The 14121-nt window shown below is 40.1% G+C and overlaps 1 protein-coding gene across 3 annotated transcripts in view; it reads left to right on the forward strand.

Moving 5' to 3' along the window:
* ATP8A2 (ATPase phospholipid transporting 8A2) overlaps positions 1 to 14121 on the forward strand; it is a 584689-nt gene that overhangs the window by 404440 nt on the left and 166128 nt on the right. For all 3 annotated transcript variants that reach the window (XM_034758733.1, XM_034758730.1, XM_034758731.1), the window contains exons 28-29: positions 5589 to 5663; positions 13704 to 13826. In XM_034758733.1, the coding sequence (XP_034614624.1) occupies positions 5589 to 5663; positions 13704 to 13826 (198 nt within the window). The remainder of the gene's footprint in view (positions 1 to 5588; positions 5664 to 13703; positions 13827 to 14121) is intronic.

Below are 14121 nucleotides of genomic sequence, written 5' to 3' on the forward strand. Positions count from 1 at the left end.
AGTCCTAGCCTCTTTAATCTCTCCTCATATGGGACCCGTTCCAAACCCTTAATCATTTTAGTTGCCCTTTTCCGAACCTTTTCTAGTGCCAGTATATCTTTTTTGAGATGAGGAGACCACATCTGTACGCAGTATTCGAGATGAGGGCATACCATCGATTTATATAAGGGCAATAATGCAAGTGCATCTGAAGAAGTGAGGTTCTTACCCACGAAAGCTTATGCTCCCAATACTTCTGTTAGTCTTAAAGGTGCCACAGGACCCTCTGTTGCTGGATAAATTCATGGTGGTTAAGTCCATTAATGGCTATTAGCCAGGACGGGTAAGGAATGGTGTCCCTAGCCTCTGTCTGTCAGAGGATGGAGATGGATGGCAGGAGAGAGATCACTTGATCATTGCCTGTTAGGTTCACTCCCTCTGGGGCACCTGGCATTGGCCACTGTCGGTAGACAGGATACTGGGCTAGATGGACTTTTGGTCTGACCCGGTACGGCCTTTCTTATGTTCTTATGTTCTCAGCTAGGAGAATAGGAGAAATAGCAGCCCTAATGACACAATCCTCCTATTCCCCCCCGTATTCTTTCAGGACAAGGTTATGCTCAGGCCATATCCAGAGTACCTAAATGCTGATTTGAGCACTTAAATGCATCATATGGACATCTTGCTTACATGCCCGTGTTAGAAAATTTGGCTCAGTTTAGGCAAATGGAGTCATTGGGCACTCAGTTGCATAGCTCAAACACCCCTTTGTTTGTTATAACCTACTTTTATTAAGAGAAGGAATGTTGATTAGGATCTTGGAGGGTTATCCAGTTTTTGAAAAAGTGCTACCAGAGATGACCAGAAGGGACTTTAGTTTAATACTTCCTCTTAGCTAGCCTCTCTAACAAGATAACATCCCTGAGTACTCTATTGTCAACAGTGGGTACAGTTCCCTGGCATGATGCCTTTTAACCAAGAGACCAGAGTGCTACCTAGTGATAACATCTGGGTAGAAAACCAGTGGGGACTGTGCTACTAGCTTATTTATGTAACTGGTATCTCATTTCTGTTATCCTTGTCCATCTTCCCTCCTTCCCTTCTGCTATTACACTGACTTTTTGCACCTCATCTTGAATTACATTGTGAACTCTTTTGGGCAGGGGTCATGTCTCATAAGTGGGGCCCTGATCCTGACTGTGCTGTTGGGCACCATCACAATTTGATAATAATGAGCCGTAATAGCATAGGTGAGTAGCAGAGTCTTCAGAGGCTTGATCATCTCCTTGCATGTGGGCATATAACTCCCATTGACTTCTATGAGGTTTTGGGGGTGAGTGCACGTCTTCCATGATGATAGGCCCCAGATCTTTACACTGTTCAATGCTCATGTTTTGAAGAGAAGGCATAGAAGCAATATGTTCGAGGAGAAAAAATAAATTTCAGGGTGTCTCTTTCTGTATAATTAGAGAGGAATGAAAGACCAAAATGGTACATTTTTGTAATTCCAGTATACTAAAATATCAATTATAGCCTTCAAATTAAGACAACAATAGAAGGAATAACATCTGTTCGGGATTTTTTAAATATATTAGCGTTAAAATTTAGGAAACATCTACTATTGAGATTGCTTCTATATCCTTATAAGCTATTTATCTGACCAACTCTTGCTGTATAATTCTTAATAATTTAAAAGAAAAAATCAGATTAAAACTTGGAATAATTGGGAAATTGGCAGAAAAGGTTAGAGAGGCCTTTAATTTTAAATGATATCTGCTTAGGGTGGGTTGGGTTAGAAAAAAATTGTTTTTCTACTACTGAAAGAAAAACAATTTTCTTTTTCTTTTCAACAGTTAATAAGCAAAGAAAAATAGCAAAAAAACATTCCTTGGTAAGTCAAGTGAATTTCAGGAAGCCAGGCCTACTCTGTCAAATCTTATTAAAGAGTTTCTCTAGCTATATTATAAATTGGTGCCATATATACTCTAATGAAGGGATTATATTAGGGCTATATGCGCTTGAGCAGGAATTAGAGTCTTGCATTGAGAGATACATCTGGAACAAAGAGGATTTTAATCAGGATACATTATTAATGAATTGCATATGAGATACATAAACCTGCTTTATTAGGCAAACTGTAAATGAGCTTATTTGGGAAGAGCATGCAAAATGTGTGTGTTAAGAGAGGATATTTTGAGAATTTAACTCATCTCTATATAGTAAAGGCATCTGGCTGTAATTGGTGCCTGTGGCAATTGTTGATACCCTGATTATATTAGCTTTCCATGCCCTTTAGCAGGATTGGGAAAACATTTCTAGTACTCGTTAAGTTGTCTATTATCAAGACATCATAAATATACACATTTAGAATAGATGATTTGCTATCCCATTGCCTTAGAGCGCTTAAATAAATTAGTTCCTACTGTTGCAAGCATTAATGTTGAAGTAATAATTATGCATAAAGCAATAAAATGCAATTAAAATTGCCTTCAAACTTACTGGAGTGGGAACATTTTCTGAAAATGTCACTTCTCTTTTCTTAAAATACATTCTAAAACCAGGTGGATAGACTGTGTGGCTCAGGATATTGGTAATGGAATATTGAGCTTTTCCCCTTTAGATTACCAGCTTGCATCAAGCTCAAATCAGTATCGGCAAAGTTCTTACATCTGTCAGCTATTCAGTGACGTCTACAATGAGGTGGTTGTCTGACTTCGTAGTGTGCAAGTGCCCACGTACAGTTAGCACTGAGTTTTTCAAAAATGAGGGTCATTACATATAAAGAATGCAACCACGCTTAAAGGCCGAAACTATGGACTGTGTCTCTGTCTTTAACATGCTCCATTTTTCCAAACGTGCTCCATTTTTGGATACTGCGAAAGATAGTACATAATATTATCTAGAGATCTCAGATCTCTGCAGTATTAACCATAATAAAGTAAGGTAATAATAGTGTGTCAGCCTGGATTTTCAGTCTTAGTTTTCAGTCATGAATTTCGTTGCATTAAAGTCAGACTTCATATGTTCCATGGACATATTTTTTTTTATAGCTGAATTATAAATAAGGTGTTCCAACTGTTTTGGCAGTCAGGCAATAGTTAAATTGAAAAGAATGTTTCTTTTCCAGAAAAGCCATTTAATAACATTCGGTCCATTTGCTCCTAGCAAGATTATATTCAAGCAGTGCAAACCCCAGGAGCTTGGCAAGCCAGGCAGACTTGGCAAGTTTTCCTAGCGACTCACCAAGTCTGAGTCAAGCATGGGTACTTGTGGCTTGCACAGTTTCAATTGTATTTAGTATTTCTTGTTAATAAGAACATTAAGACAGAGGATTTTTTTCCATAACCTCAAAAAGTAATACATAGTCTGTAAAAACAAATAGTATTTAACAAACTACACATGACAATTTATGGCTTATGTCAGCTTCATAATAAATATATTTGTATATTATTTTACACTGAGACTCCATGATTTGTGTTCCTTGACATTAAGATATTAAGGAAATAGACCGTGGATTCTTGTTGTGTTGATTGGCATTTGCTAGTGTGAAACCCTGCAAAAGACAAGCATAACCATTATTTTATAGTATGTCATAGTCATACAACTCCATCTCATGTGTAGAAAGAGTGTAATGCAAGTAAGCTTGTGTAAGCATTGAAAATACAGCATGTTCTCATTTTGCTTCAGTTTTACTGTATGGATCCAGCTAAAAGGAAAACTGTCAAGTTTGGATTTTAAAGTACCAAAATATTTTTTTTAAATCTGTGTTTTTGTTCATTCTTGCCCATCTAAATAGTATTTCCTTTGAAACAAGTGCATTTGATTATCCAACATATGATTATTTCAATAAAAGATACTTGAGGTTTCAGAAGATTTTGATTTTTCCTCTAAAATGTCTAGCGCCTGTAACTTATAACATTTAGTCCGAGAAACTTAATAAAATGCTACAAATGTTATTTGTATAGCAAAGTCAGAGACAAACTTTTCAAGGGAAGATGTTTGAAAGAGTCAGAAACATCTCACATCAATTTTCTACTAAGTTGTCTAACTAATCAGTGATACTACGTAATCCTTCTAGTGAGGATTTTAAAAAGTCTTGCATGGACCAGTATTGTTAGGTAAGAAGCAGTTAGTAATAGAGGTCAGGTGCTTGTCTTCTAAATGGAAAATCTGTTACTTTTTGTTTGTCTGTCTGTCTATCTATCCTATATTGGTCCTCATGGCATTGTAGTATCTTGTAAGTTAAATATTTCAAAGGATTTTATGTTTTCCTTCCTCCCCTTGTTGGTAAGAATTTTTTTATTGTGGGAAATCTAAATCAAACAAATGAGCTATGTATTTTTTCCCCGCAAGAAGCGAGTGCCTTAGTCATGGGCCAGCTGCAGAGAAAGCCCTGTCTCTCATTTGCACAGGGGGCTGACATTTCCATTTTTTCCAAAGGACTGTAGTTGTCATGGGAGGTTATGGTCTCAGAGACCATGATGATTCCTTAAGTAGCCTGGGCTAATGTCATGGAGAGCTTCCAGTCTTGTTACCAAAGCCTTGAAGTTGACTCTGTTAATTGGGGTTCCAGAGAACTGAGCAGAACACTGGGATGCTTGTGTTGCTGAGTAGGCAGATGAACTGCTGTATTCTGAACTTTGAACTGTAGAAAAGGAACCTGGATCCCCACTGCCAAAGATCTGGGAATATGTTTCAGAAAATTAGCTGTATTTGTTTCATCTCAAGAGAAGAGGTTCTCAGACTTTCTCCACCTGAGTCGCCCGAATCAGCTATGATATCTTGTTGGAAATACAGTCTCAATCTTTTTGCAATTCTACCCACAGTCCTTTAGTCACGAAAGCAGTGGGTGGGTTCTCATGCTGGGATGCTCTTGGAGAGGCAGGTTTCTGCTGGTTTTGTGTATGGTGGGTTCTCAGTGTGAGGCCAGGAGAGTATTGGCTAGTGGAAGCCCTGATGGAATGGAGGTGTTGCTTATGGAAATTAGAGAATTTGAATGCTTCTTCATCTCTCATGTTTTTTTCCCCCCTCACCTGCTCTGTGCATTGCACCTGGGATATGTACTTAAACATGTCAAGAAGCTGGTTGAGCAATGTGAGAAGTAAGGTCAAGGAAGCTGGCTTCTCACCATTTTTAAGCAGAACTTGCAAGGCAACATAGCATTCTGGTTGCAATAGTTTCTAGACTTTCCTAGAATTTCAGTGGTGCTGTTTTTATCCAGATAGTGTCAAATGGGACATTACAGACTTCAGAACATGTTTACCAAGCTGTCATGGAAACCAGGATAGCTGTTAACTTTGCACACATTAACAATTTGTCGGTAGTCTATAAATAGTTTTAGGGATCTTTTTTTTTAGTGCAATGATGCAAATACTACAAATTGCTCCATCAACTTAGTGACCTAACTTAAATAAGCAGTTCTGTAGCACTATTTAAAATGCAGGACTTTAAAAGAAACAACTGTGGGACACTGCTGATAATTATTTTTAGAGCACAGTAAGCAGCTGTCTTCAGATGGTGGTCCACATTCCACCCCCTTCTCTCCTGTTCAATATATTCATTCAGCGCAATATTGATCTAAAGTTTTGTGTAACTTTCTTCTGTTTCAGCTTTGGTTTGCATTTGTTAATGGATTTTCTGGGCAGATTTTATTTGAGCGATGGTGCATCGGCCTATACAATGTGGTAAGTATTCCATGTCTCGGCTTGATGGTATGCAGAACCTCAGTGACATTCCATTGTTGTTTATGTCTGTGCAGTTTATCTCAGCCATCCATCTGCATACATATCATGAAGTACAAACACATTTTTAGGGCCTTTGTTGATCTGCCCTAGACTGTAGATGCAAAAGATCCTGGATGTTTATTTTTAATCACAGCAAATGTATTTGGAATAGTGCCTTGAAAATATTAGCACTTTTATCTTAATAATATGCTTTCATTAGATCTCTGTATGTTTATGCAATTCAAATTGTTCAAAGTATTTCAGACTGTTTTTTATATTTAAACATTTTTATTTTTCTTCTTTTTTCTTAGTCAACATAAATATATATTTGTCTTGTATCATGTTTTTGGACATTTTGTCCTTCATTCATTATTGTATTATGGTAGCTTCTAAAGCCCCTTATCGTTTTCATCCATGGGAGGCCATTTTTAGGCATTTATCTTCCACAATTAATATTAAAGATTTATTCTGTTCCCTGGTTTTATAGAAACTTGGTCTATCAATTCACTGACATCTACTAGTGACATTATTAGTTACATCTAGTCTGGTGCCTGGATCCACAAAGCTTGACTAAGGCAACTGGGAAACTGCAGGAACTTTTGCCAACACGTGTGAAATTTCCCCATTGTGTGTTGAGTTTTTTTGGAAATCTTTGGGATTTTTAAAAACAAATTTACTCCAAATATGTGAAAACACCAAAAGTCATCAAATAAACAGTTTATATCATTAATGAATAGTTTTACGTAAAGTTTACTTTTTATTTGACCAGGACTTGTTTCAAAATTTAAAAATTATAATCCCACACAACCCAATGTCAAATAAGAGGAGATTTTAGGCCAGAGATTTTACATTCTCTCAGTTCTTTGCATCACCCTCACTCAGAGATCTTGAAGTTTTCCTAAAGCACCCCACTCCATCTCTTCAATTCACATATTTGCATCTATAAATCTTTTAACATGATCTCTTTTCAGATTAATCCAACTACCCTGAATTAAAGCACTTTAACTGGCTACTGCTGCTGAAAGCAATGAAGAAGTAGTGAACCATATTGCCTTTGATTACTGTTATTAGGTCTCAGAATTAACATTTTGGTTAGTTCTCTTCAGATGAATGGCAGTTCAGTCTAATCCTAAAGCTGTTGTTTCATTATGTCTATATATTCCAGGGTCACTAAAGACCGAATCCTGCAGAGTGCTGGAGGCACTCAATAACTCAAAGGGATTAGGCTTTAGGATATCACTGTGGGGCACTATTCTGCTACTCTCACCAATGCTGAATAATCCTTTACTTCTTCATAAGTAGTCAGGGGTGCTGCTGGAACAATTTGTATAGTGGGGGTGCTGAGAGCCATGGAACCAAACAGTAAACCCTGTATACAATGGAAACCACTTCAAGCCAGGGGTGCGGCAGCACCCCCCACCCCCTCTAGTTCCAGCCCCTATGTAAGTAGTCCCATTACAGTTTTACTTAGTGTGGGAAAGGTTGGTAGAACCAGAATTCAGGCCTTGCATAGCCATAACCAGATGGGCTAAAAGATCTTTTTTTAAAGTGAAAACGTAAACACTGCAGAAAACTTGGGAAATACCAAAAATCCCTGAAGACACCCTAAATCCATCCTATAGCGTGGAATCTTCATGGAGCGCATTAGACTAGTGGCCTTAGTTTTGGCTCTCATATCCCATATGAGAGTGCTGCCATTGCAGCCATCTGGCCTGTTGCTTTATGACTAATTTAAAAGATTACATCATTCATGTAGAAAATGTGCTTGCAATTACTGATCCCCGCTAATATCCAGCCCTGTGTGGAACTGAATCTTCACCTAAACTCTCCAGACATAGTATGCATTGCTGGCAGGAATCACAATCCAGCATACAAGCAAGAGATTTTGTAAAGATAATAAATAAAACTGCATCTAATCAGAGATTGTTAGCTGAACTGTAGAAAATTGGATTAGAAATTAATTTCCTAGCATGAAACTGTCAGTTTAGAAAATGGGTGAAGATGAAGGAGGGAGAGTATAATTTTAGGCTACATTATAATAAAACTTTGAATTTATAGTGTCTTCCATCCCAGGCTCTCAACACACTCAGCAAATGAATTAAGTCTCCGAGGACCTGTGTAAAGTAGGTATGATTGTCACGATGGTACAGAGGAGGAGGTTTAGGCACAGAGAAATTAAGGGCCCAATTCTGCAACACTTACCCACATTGAATAGCCGTTACTCATAGGAGTAATCCTTTTGACTTCAACAAAACTATTCACATGCCTGAGTGCTTTTCATTGTGAGTAAGGTTTGCCCGAATTAAGCCCAATTGACCTGCCCAAGGTGCTTCAGAGTCTCCCTCTTCCTTTTCTCCCCTCTGACACAGGCCAGGATCTGAAGATACATGGCCCTAGCAATCCCTCTCCCTTCTCAGGACCACAATGTGGGGTTGAGCCATCCACAGTAGTTCTGGAGCTGAGTGTTCCTTTGAGAAGACTGAGCATCCTTCAAAAAGGAGAGGCCTAGCAGCAGTGCCCACAGCCACAGCTGTCAGTAGCACAAGGTGTTGGGGGTGGGTGCTAGCTGAGCCCATTTTACTCCCAGCCCCATAGAGCCAAAACTTTAGGGGCACATGCCCCCCAGAAACCCCTCCTCCCAGCAGCATCAGGAACCCCATAATGTCAGCAATTCTGGTCTATGAGCTGTTTCATAACATTGGGAGATTGGCTGTTGGGTGCAAGAGGGGTGGGTAAGCGGGTAGGTAATTAACTGAGCAGGGGAACAGGATTTTCTCACTTCTTGTAGTTTACTGCTGCATGGACCCATCCCTGCCTCTGGATGCAGCAGGGAGAGTTGGATAACCCTTGAGGGCTTAGTGGTCTCTGAGCCCGACATGTTGTCAAATTTATTTGATATTTTTTTGGTATGTTAAAGGTGCCTACAGCTTTTATACAGCTTTTATACAGCTGGGGGGAGGGATAGCTCAGTGGTTTGAGCATTGGCTTGCTTAAACCCAGGGTTGTGAGTTCAATCCTTGAGGGGGCCACTTGGGGATCTGGGGCAAAATCAGTACTTGTCCTGCAAGTGAAGGCAGGGGGCTGGACTCAATGACCTTTCAAGGTCCCTTCCAGTTCTAGGAGATAGGATATCTCCATTAATTAAAAAAAAATTAATTATATAGGAGGTTTTTTAATGATTTCTAGAAATTGAAATAAAAAAATGAAAATGTAAAAAGAGGGGGTCCGTTGTCCTAAGGAGAATGGGGAGAGCTTGTAGTTTTTAAAAGGCACTAATGATGCTAGATAGAGGAGTAGTTGGTTAGACTGTATAAAGCCCTTCAAAATAAATAGATCAAACAGTAGGCAAAATCTGGCTCACCTTTTTCAGCCAGAGTGGTGGTGGAAGCAAATATTAAGGGAGCTGCACAAGGGGCTGTGGCTTAATAGGGAATTTTTAGATGTGATCATTTAAAAACCTCAATACTTGAAATGCCTCAGAAGAATCAGGCGATGCACATTGTTAACCTAGGGAATTATGTGACCATGTTATTGTTATATTCATTCTCCCTCCCTGATTCCTACCTCCACTCACCTAAGCCTTGCCTTTAATTAGATTGTAAACCCTTTGGTGCATAAGAGACCATATCTAATCTTTCTATTTATATGCTCCCTATCACCATAGTGTATGAGCACTTAACAATCTTTAATGTATTTTTCCTCACAACACCTTGGTGAGGTACTATTTGTCAAAAACGAAATGTGGAGGGTGGGACCTAATGGTGGAAGTAGTGGCAGTCTGGTGTAGTGCTTGGTGTGGTGGCATCTGAGCCAGGATCCGAAGTCTGAGGTTGGACCTGGACTCAAGAGCGGGTTTGGAACAAGGCAAGAATAGGGTTGGAAGCTAGGCTGGAGCAAGAACAGGGTTGGAGCAAGGTAAGGCTTGTGGATGGAGTTTGTCATCACTATCAGACAGGGGAGAGTTCCAAGAATGAATTTAGCCTCTCTGTAACAGCCTTGTCTTCCTTGAGTGCTCCTTTAGCATCTCGGTCACCTCGTGGCCCCACTGAATGTTTGGCAAGCTTCCTGCTTCTGACGTACTTTTAAAAATGTTACTATTAGTTTTAGTGTCTTTTGCCAGTTGTTCTTCAAATTCTTTTTTGGCCTGCCTAATTATACTTTTACACTTGACTCGCCAGAGTTTGTTCCTTTCTATTTTCCTCACTAGGGTTTAACTTCAAAGGATGTCTTTTTGTTTCTAACCACCTCTTTTACTTTGCTTAGTCAAGGTGGCATTTTTTTAGTCCTCTTACTTTTTTTGGCCGAATTTGTGTGTGTGCATATGAATAGTTTGAGCGTCCAAAATGGTGGTATCCTCTTAATACCAGGCACTCAAGTTTACCCATCTTACTATTTAGACTTCTTGTGTTTGTAGACAAGCACTTATAAAATTTGTCAGTATTTAGTTGTCTGCCTTTGTATGATGTAATTGAACGGGACTCTTTTTTGTTTGTCTGTTTCTCTTCAGTTCCTACCTGTAATTTATCAACCTCTGTTGTCTCCTCTTTACCAGGATATAGAATATCCCCTTTAATAAATCCTCCCCTAAGGGATGTAGCTGTCCGAACTGTGTGCTCCTCTGCACCTGTCAGCTTTCTCCCAGCCCTTAGTTGAAAAACTCCCCTATGATCTTTTTAATTTTACATTTCAGCAGTTGAAAAACTCCTCTATGATCTTTTTAATTTAACGTTTCAGCAATCTGGTTCCATTTTGGTTTAGGTGGAGCCCATCCTGGACTTGAGTTTCTTATCTATCAGCCTACATATGACCTCCAGGACTTCTCTCCTACTTTTCCCTATGTTACTAGAACCTACATGTACCATGATCATTGGCCCCTCCCCAGCACTGCATATAAGTCTATCTTGGTGTCTTGAGAGGTCTGCAACTTTCACACCCGGCAGACAATTCACCATGCAGATCTTCCAGTCATCACAAACCAACTATCTACATGTCTAATAATCTAATCCCCCATTACTATTACCTGTCTCTTACTAATAACAGGGGTCCACTCCCCCAGAGAGGTATCCTCAGTATGTGAGAGGATACCGTGACATCATCTGGAAGGAGGGTTCCAACTATGGAATTACTTTCCTCTGCTCCAGCTTGATGTTCTCCTTCCCCGAGACTTTCATCCTCCTCAACAGTATAGTTGGTCATTCGGTTTGGTCATTCAGGTACATCACTGGACGAAACAGGAACAATAGGTGACATTGATTGAGAAACTCCTGAAAGTCCCAGAAGAATTCAGATCTCTCTGCTAGTGGATCTTCAGGCCTAGGTCCTGGGCTATCGTGGCTAATGGTGAGAGGGGCCCAGGACTGCTGGGACATGAGTGCAGGAAGGTATTTTCCCATTATAGCTGGGCCACTGGTTCTGGTGGTTTGAACTAGCTCTGCCATCTCAATGGCAGAAGTGCCTGCAGATTTCATTTTGACTGTAAGGGGGCACTTATAGGCATAGAAAAACCATTTTGGCCACTGGGCCTGATAGCACAGTCTGCTCAAACTCAGAAACTGAGATGTGGAGGGTCAGGCCTAGTGGTTGGAGCAGAGGCAGTCTGGTCTAGTGTTTGGTGCAGTGTCAGCCAGGCCAGGAACCGGAACCATAGGTCAGAGCCAGACTCAGGAGTCAAGAGTGGATTAAGAACAAAGCAAAAGTAGCGCTAGGAGCAAGGCCGGAGCAAGGGCAGGGCTAGAGCAGGCTAAGGCATGTGCAGTCAGTCACCACTTTCAGGCAGGGGAGAGTTCCAAGCCATGAACTGATGTTGGGCAGACTGAGCTGCTGTTTCTCCCATGAGGCTTATATATCTGCCCTGAGAATCACCAGACTAGCTCCTGGCTTGTGGATTGGCTGAAGCCTAGCACAGGAATGACTCAGGAGAGATGATGGAGGCCTATAAAATCATGAACGGTATGGAGAAAGTGAATAAGGAATTATTTATCCCTTCACATAACACAAGAACCAGGGGTCACCCAATGAAATCAGTAGGCAGCAGGTTTAAAACAAACATAAGGAAGTACTTCTTCACACAACGCACAGTCAGCTGGTAGAACTTGTAGCCAGGGGATGTTGTAAAGCAGGAGAGTATAACTGGGTTCAGAAAAGAATTAGATAAGTTAATGGAAGATGGGTTCATTAGTCTCCATTAATCAAGGTGGTCAGGGACTCAAACCTCTGACTGCCAGAAGCTGGGACTGGACAACAAGGGGTGGATCACGTGATAAATTACCTTGTTCTGCTCACATCCTCTGAAGCACTTGGCACTGGCCACTGTTGGAAGACAGGATCCTGGGCTAGATGGACCATTGGTCTGTCTCAGTGTGGCCATTCTAATGTGGCTTAATCAGGCTTTTGTTCAGGGATGACTCATCATCTCATACCATTGTCCCGTTTTAGAGTTGGAGAACTGAGGTGCAGAAATCTGAAGGGTGAGATTTGGAAAGGTATTTAGGAGCCTAAAGATGCAGATAGATGCCGTGGTGGATTTTCAAAATCTCCTAGGTACCTAACTCCCGTTATCGGGAATTTAGCATTTTTAAAAATCCCACTAGGTGCCTAACTCCCAGTAGGAGTTAAGTCCCTAGGCATTTTTGAAAGCCCCACTGAGTGCCTATCCACATTTTTAGGTCATAGACTCATAGAGTTTAAGACCAGAAGGACCACCAGATCATCTAGTCTGACCGCCCTGGCCTAAATACCTTTAAATCTGATCCTATGTCTACACTGCAGTTCAACACTCATGACTGACTTGAGCTCACAAGACTCGGGCTATGGGACTGTTTAATTGTGATGTAGATGTTCTGGTTTGGGCTGGAGCCTGGGCTCTGATACCCTCCCACCTCGTGGGGGTCTCAGTACCCAGGCTCCACCCCAAGCCAAAATGTCTGCACTGCAATTAAACAGCCCCGTAGCCTGATCCCCGTTAGCCCAAGTCAGCTGGCCTGGGCCAGCCACAGATGCACTGTAAACATACCCTCAGTGACTTTCCCCAGATCACACAGAAATGTCTGTGGTGGATGAGAATCCTATGAGTTTGTGCCCTTCGTAGCACAAACAGGATCCTGATCCTGACTGGGGCCCTTGGGTTTTAATGCAATACAAATAATAATACGTTCATATTTATTTCATTCAGTGTAAACATTTTCTGTAGCTGCAATCAAAAAGTATATACGTGCAGAACAGTAATTACTAGACAAAGTTCTGAACTCCAAATATCTCATAAACAGATCTTTCCTCCAAAATCTCATGTGAAAAAGCAGAAACAAAATAGAAACAAAATGCTGGTCTCTCTTTCTTTCTCTAGATGTTCCTCTGACCTAGCAATATCACTTCTTTTTTGTCTGGATTCAGTCTGAGTTGGCAAACTCCTATCAAGGTTCATGCCTCCATTAGACACCACAGAAGGCCAGAAATAACAGAATCTAGAATGTTCTTTATTTTTTAGAAGTTTTTGTCTGATTTCCACATTTACTTGCACTAATGTCTTTATAATCTTTGCTTTAGTAAAACAAATGAAATACTTTCACAGCTCCAGTTGCAGCTATGTTTGAACCAACTTACCTCAAATCTTTTCCATAATGTACATGCCAGCCTTTCTTTTTCAGGCTTTAGATACATTTTAATGTAACTAGACTAGTTGTCTAATAATATGACATGAAATACTGATGCTCAGCTTATTAGTTAACAGCAAGAGTAAGAACTACCTTTTCTGGCTTCTTTTTGTGCTTAGGTTAAGTACAATCAATAATAAGAATTATGAATCACTGCATTTCAGGTTTTGGTTTGATTGAAAATTATGTCAAATTACACTCTAGGGATGAGGTTCTGTCCCAACTGAACTCAATGGGAGTTTTGCCATTGACTTCAGTGGCACCAGGATTTCACCTTAGATCTCAAATATTATCTTGGACCTACTTATAAAGTTAATAGGTGTTTTTTAATTAGTGTTTGTTTTCTTTGTAGATTTTCACAGCATTGCCACCCTTCACTCTGGGAATCTTTGAACGATCATGTACTCAAGACAGCATGCTTAGATTTCCCCAGCTCTACAAAATTACTCAAAATGCAGATGGGTTCAACACGAGGGTAACGGGAAATGTTTTATTTTTTAAAAAAATTAAAAGAAAAATATTAGCATTATATTTTTAAGTCTTGTATTTTTCAGTCTTAAAGGCCTCATTCAGTTTTATGCCAGCATAACTCCCTTGAAATCAGGGTTGTCCTTGCTTCCTAAAATGTTGTGTTCTTTTGAAAATAATTTGCTGTTTCTGACTAGAAGAGTACTGACTAGAAGAGAGGCCTGAACTAGAATGATAGTCCTGAAGTCCATCCAAATTTTGGGGACGTTCAGATTCGGGCCCATAACTGAATATGAATTTTG

Source organism: Trachemys scripta, chromosome 1 (genome assembly GCF_013100865.1).
Source record: "Trachemys scripta elegans isolate TJP31775 chromosome 1, CAS_Tse_1.0, whole genome shotgun sequence".
Classification (NCBI taxonomy): Eukaryota; Metazoa; Chordata; order Testudines; family Emydidae; genus Trachemys; species Trachemys scripta.